Source organism: Nilaparvata lugens, unplaced genomic scaffold, assembly GCF_014356525.2.
Source record: "Nilaparvata lugens isolate BPH unplaced genomic scaffold, ASM1435652v1 scaffold2046, whole genome shotgun sequence".
Taxonomy (NCBI): Eukaryota; Metazoa; Arthropoda; class Insecta; order Hemiptera; family Delphacidae; genus Nilaparvata; species Nilaparvata lugens.
In genome coordinates this window covers 26389-31503 of record NW_024090274.1, presented here as the reverse complement: position 1 = coordinate 31503, position 5115 = coordinate 26389, and the positions used below count along the sequence as shown (strand labels likewise).

The 5115-nt window shown below is 39.5% G+C and overlaps 1 protein-coding gene across 1 annotated transcript; it reads right to left on the bottom strand.

Annotated features, from left to right (window-relative positions):
* Positions 1-283: 283 nt before the first annotated feature.
* LOC120355483 lies at positions 284-1213 on the bottom strand. Its single transcript, XM_039443909.1, has one exon. The coding sequence runs from the start codon at positions 956-958 to the stop codon at positions 284-286; it is 675 nt and encodes a 224-aa protein (XP_039299843.1). The 5' UTR covers positions 959-1213.
* Between the last annotated feature and the right edge of the window lie 3902 nt (positions 1214-5115).

Sequence of the window (5115 nt, the reverse complement as noted above, 5' to 3'; positions counted from 1 at the left end):
TATATATGAACTGAAAATTCCAATCATTTGCAATTTTGAGCATCATATGAATTAAATGGAACGTTATCTGCTACAACAAAATTTGGTATACCATGTGTTGCAAAAATTGACGATAGTATTCAAATAATTTCATTTGCTTGTTTATTCCTCAATTTCCTAACTTCCAACCATTTTGACAGATAATCTACTAGTACTAAATAGCTATCTCCTGCATAATCAAATAAATCTACAGCAACTTTTTGGAATGGAAGATCTGGTATTTCATGAGGTATTAACGATTCTTTTACATTTTTGGCTTAAATTTTTCACAAATAAGACATTGCGAAACCAGATTTTCAATCTCATTATTAAGACCAGGCCAATACACTACTTGTCTAGCCCGTGACTTTGTCTTTTCAATGCATACACTCTGATTTAATTTACTTGCAATGTCCTCAACCCTGTTTTTACCAAGCTCCGCCGCCCTACAAAAGTCTATTGCATTATCCAAAGTTAAGTCCTGAACACGAAGTAAGCGTTCCTGTAATCCCTTATCAAAGACTCCTAGAACAATTCTGTCACGAATTAAACTATCTGTTTGGTCCTTGTATTCACAAGACTTTACTAGTTTTTTCAAGTCTGTCAAAAAATTATTAAATGGTTCATTTTCCTGTTGAGATCTAGAATTGAAATGAAAACGTTCCATAACAATGTTCTTTTTTGGATCGGCATATTCTTGAAACTGCTTGATAACTTTGTCATAATCAGATTTACCTGTATCATCCAGATTAAATGTATTGTAAAGTTCAACTGCATCTTCCCCTATTACATTTAAAAGAATAGCAGTTTTTATTTTGGTGTCCTTCTTTTCATGTCCAGCAGCTAATAAATAAATCTCAAAATTTTGTTTGAATTTTCGAAAATTTTCAGCTAAATTACCGTCTAACCTCAATGGGCCAGGAACCTTGGCGTTATCCATAACGTACTTCCAGATTCACTTTCACAAAAGATAATCACTTAGATATCACAATTTTCTGTCAACTTTTAATTTTGTCATTATTTCCGACTGCGCCATGTAGTATTTTATAAATAAGCACAAAGCAATATTTTACTGTATAAGAGCACTTTATTTTATAATTATAATTATGTTGTCAAGTCATTCTGCAGAACACATACACGCACCACACCAGTGCCATCGTCATCTGACTGTGTTACCAACTTCTCAATACAACAGCATTCAATGACTCACACCTAGATCTGTTTCAGTATATTGAAGTAGCGGCTAACACTCTCAAACAGAGAGAGGCGACTGTTGCTATTGCTTAATCTTCGGCAGCTACAGCAGCTAGTTCACAGCTGGTCGTGTCCAAGTCGGTACTGCCTAAAATCGACCTTCCGAAATTTGATGGGAACCAGACTCAATGGTCGGTGTTTTATGAACTATTCAAGGCATTGGTACATTACAACAAGAATTTGAACGATCAGCAGAAGGTCCAATATCTTGTAAGTAGGCTTACTGGACAAGCAGCAAATATTTGTCGTCATTTGCCACCATAGGCTAACAATTATCAAATAATTTGGCAGGCATTATTGACCCGCTATAACGACCCACGGGCGCAAGTCGATGCCTATTTCAAACAAATTTTTGAATTCCGTCCAATAAAATCAGAATCAAAGGCAGGTTGTATTGCAATTTTTGATGGGTTTTGCAGTTCAATCAATGCATTGAAGAGATTGCAACTCACTGATTTGTCAGACTCGATATTCCTCTATCATGGCTTGAGATTGCTGGATCCGAGTTCTCATAGAAATTTTGAATCGGCCATCCGTGACAAGGCTATGCCAACTTATACCGATTATGTCAAATTCATTGAAAAGCAAATAAGACTCTTCCTTCTGATGAGAAACAGACTGAATCGTTTAATATGAGCCAAAAAGGATAATAAATCAAAGGTGTTTTGTGTTCAATCTATGATTCATCTAAAGATGCATCTAGTAAAAATCCCAATTGTCTGAAGTGCTCAAAACCGGGTCATTGGTTAGTAGATTGTGCATTTTCTTGAAAATGACTCCTTGGGATTGTTATTGTTTGATTAAAGGAAGTTTTGTTGTTTTCGTTGTCTTGATGTGGATCATTTGAGTAGAAATTGTTGTAGTAAAACTCAGTGTGCTCAATGTCGAGAATCTCATCATTCTTTATTGCACTTTTCCAGATCAAGTTCCAATGAGGTGTTGCGTCCTCGTCGAACTCCAAGCAGGTGCACATCACCTATTAGTTGTTGTTCTACATTCAACGATGTAGAAAATTCGACCGTTGTGTTGTCGACCGTCACTGCACATGTTCGAGATTGTAATGATCAGCTTTGTGATGTTCGTTTCTTGGTTGACACCGGGAGTCAGTGTCATTTTGTTACAGCCAAATTGTGTCGGCGTTTGAGACTACCATTCCAGCCCATGAAAACCGTTGTTCGTGGATTCGGTGGTGGTACTAGTGAGGTTCGAGGTTGTACTTGTGTGTCGATTCAGTTGAAGTTGGATCCTACCGTCAAGTTTTTGATGGATGCCATAGTGGTAGATAAAATCATTGACAAGTTGCCTTCTTGTGAAATTGACAGATCCAAACTTCATCATCTTGAAAATCTCACACTGGCTGACGACAAATTCTACCTTCCTAGTAGAATAGATGGCATCATTGGTGCGGAGTTAGTTCCTCACTTGCTACATGGGAGTCCTAGTACAGGTGAATCGCACAAATTGATGACTGTTAATAGTGTCTTTGGTCACATTCTGATGGGGAGAGCGCCAATTCTCACTTCAACAACAAATGTGTTGAATTGTTTTACAGCCATCTGCAGTCCATTCGTTAGTAGTCCATTGTTGGATAGTTTTGTGGAACGTTTATGGGAGTTGGAATGCAGCTGCACCAAGCTGTCAACTGAAACCGGAAGAGTTGGAGTGTGAGGTGAATTTTCGGAAGTCTGTACATCATGTGAATTCTGGTCATTTTGTTGTTGCCTTGTCATTTGCGGAGCCGCCCAGCAGCTTGGGAGATTCATATGCTGTCGCCGAATGCAGACTGCTGACTTTGGAGAGACGACTAGAGCTTGACAGCAATACTCGTATTTCATATCATGAAATATTGATCGATTACCTACGTCAGGGTCACATGTCATTTGTAGCAGATCAGACAGACCGAGGTGGTTACTACATACCGCATCACGCCATGTGAAAGCAAGCAGCACTACCACGCCCATCCAAATTGTATTTGATGCTGGTTCCAGAACATCATATGGTTTGTCATTGAACCAGGTTCTTCATGCTGGTCCCAAATTGCAGACTGACATTTTTTTGTTAGTTAATTTTCGTTTGTTCCCAATCACACTAACTGCCGACATTAAACAAATGTATTGACAGATATTAGTGGAGGATTCCTGCCGTCGTTATCAGCGTGTATTGTGGAGATTTTCGCGGAGGATCCAATCGAAATTTATCAGCTCAATTGTGTTGTTTTTGATGTTTCAAGCTCTCCATATTTGGCGCTTCGCACCGTCCACCAGCTTGTAGAGGAGGATGGAGATCGTTTTCCAGCAGCCAAGGCGAGAATACCAAGAGACATGTTCATGGACGACTTAGTCACATCTGTTGCCAGAGAGTCAGAGACCGCGGAGCTGTATTGTCAGTCCAAGCAGCTGTTTGAGGGAGAAGGTTTCTCGCTCACAAAGTGGACTTCAAATTCACCATCAATGTTGGAGAAATTCTTGGAGGAAGAGAAATCGTTTTCGTACAAGGATTTTGAAGCAGACAACTCCTTGGCTATCTTGGGATTGAATTGGCAACCTAGTACTGATCTGTTTCAGTTTTCAGTCAAGAGTGGTGAGGTCGTTGCTACTAAGCATTCTATTCTATCAGTGATGGCTTGTATCTATGATCCACTTGGTCTCTTGTCACCGTTTACATTATTTCTAAAGTGTCTTGTCCAGAAACTGTGGAAATTAGGAGTGGATTGGGACGAGAAGCCACCTGAGTCTATTTGCACTCTTTGGGAGAATTGTCAAAAAGAGTTGCCTCTATTGTTGAAATTTGCTGTTCCACGTCACGTTGGTTTGTTTCAGGATTCTCACATCAGTTTGATTGGTTTTTGTGACACATCATTGTCTGGTTATGGTGCAGTTATCTATGTGAAGTCGCAGAAGGAGAGTGAGGAGCCAAGAGTTGTATTATTGTGTTCAAAGTCCAAGGTAGCACCATCTAAAGTTGTTTCAATACCTCGTTTTGAGTTGTTGCGGCACTCTTGTTGGCAGAACTCATGAATTCAGTAGTCACTATTATTAGTGAACGTTGTCATGTGTCTCGTATTGTCGCACTCTCTGATTCTACCTCGTTTTGAGTTGTTGCGGCACTCTTGTTGGCAGAACTCATGAATTCAGTAGTCACTATTATTAGTGAACGTTGTCATGTGTCTCGTATTGTCGCACTCTCTGATTCTAAATCAACCTTGTGTTGGATTAATGCTCCATCCGCGAAATGGCAAACTTTTGTTGGTAATCGCGTCACAAAAATACAGGATTCTTGTATGCATGTTGCCGGAATTGAAAATCCCGCTGACTGTTTGTCTAGAGGTTTATCACCAGTTGAGCTTGTGAACTTTCCGTTGTGGCTCTCAGGTCCATCATGGATAGCAGAGGACGAATGCGATTGGCCCGTTGGAACTCAAATGGAAGAGATAGTGGATCCACCGGAGGCGAAGAAACCGTCAGTGTTGACAGTCACAAAATGTCCTGATTGTAACAGCAATACAATATATTCATTGATTGGTCGTTGTTCGGATTATGGTCGTCTTTTGAGAATTGTAATTCTTGTTCTCAAATTCTTACGAATCTTATCTCAATCAGAAGAATCAGATTTCGATGTTGCTGAGAGGTATCTATGTAAAGTGATACAGAAGATACATTTTTCATCTGAGTTTGTGCAATTAGAGAAGGGAGAAGATTGTTCTATGCGCCTGTCTCCATTCATTGATAAAGGTGTGATTCGCGTTGGCTGTCGTTTGTCTCATGCTGGACTTGAATTTGAGATTTGTCATCAGATGATCTTACCAAAATCTGACGCTTTTGTATCAATGTTAATTGATTATCA

Coding starts and splice junctions, on each gene's coding strand:
- LOC120355483 (XM_039443909.1), bottom strand. CDS start 958: ATGGATAACGCCAAGGTTCCTGGCCCATTGAGGTTAGACGGTAATTTA.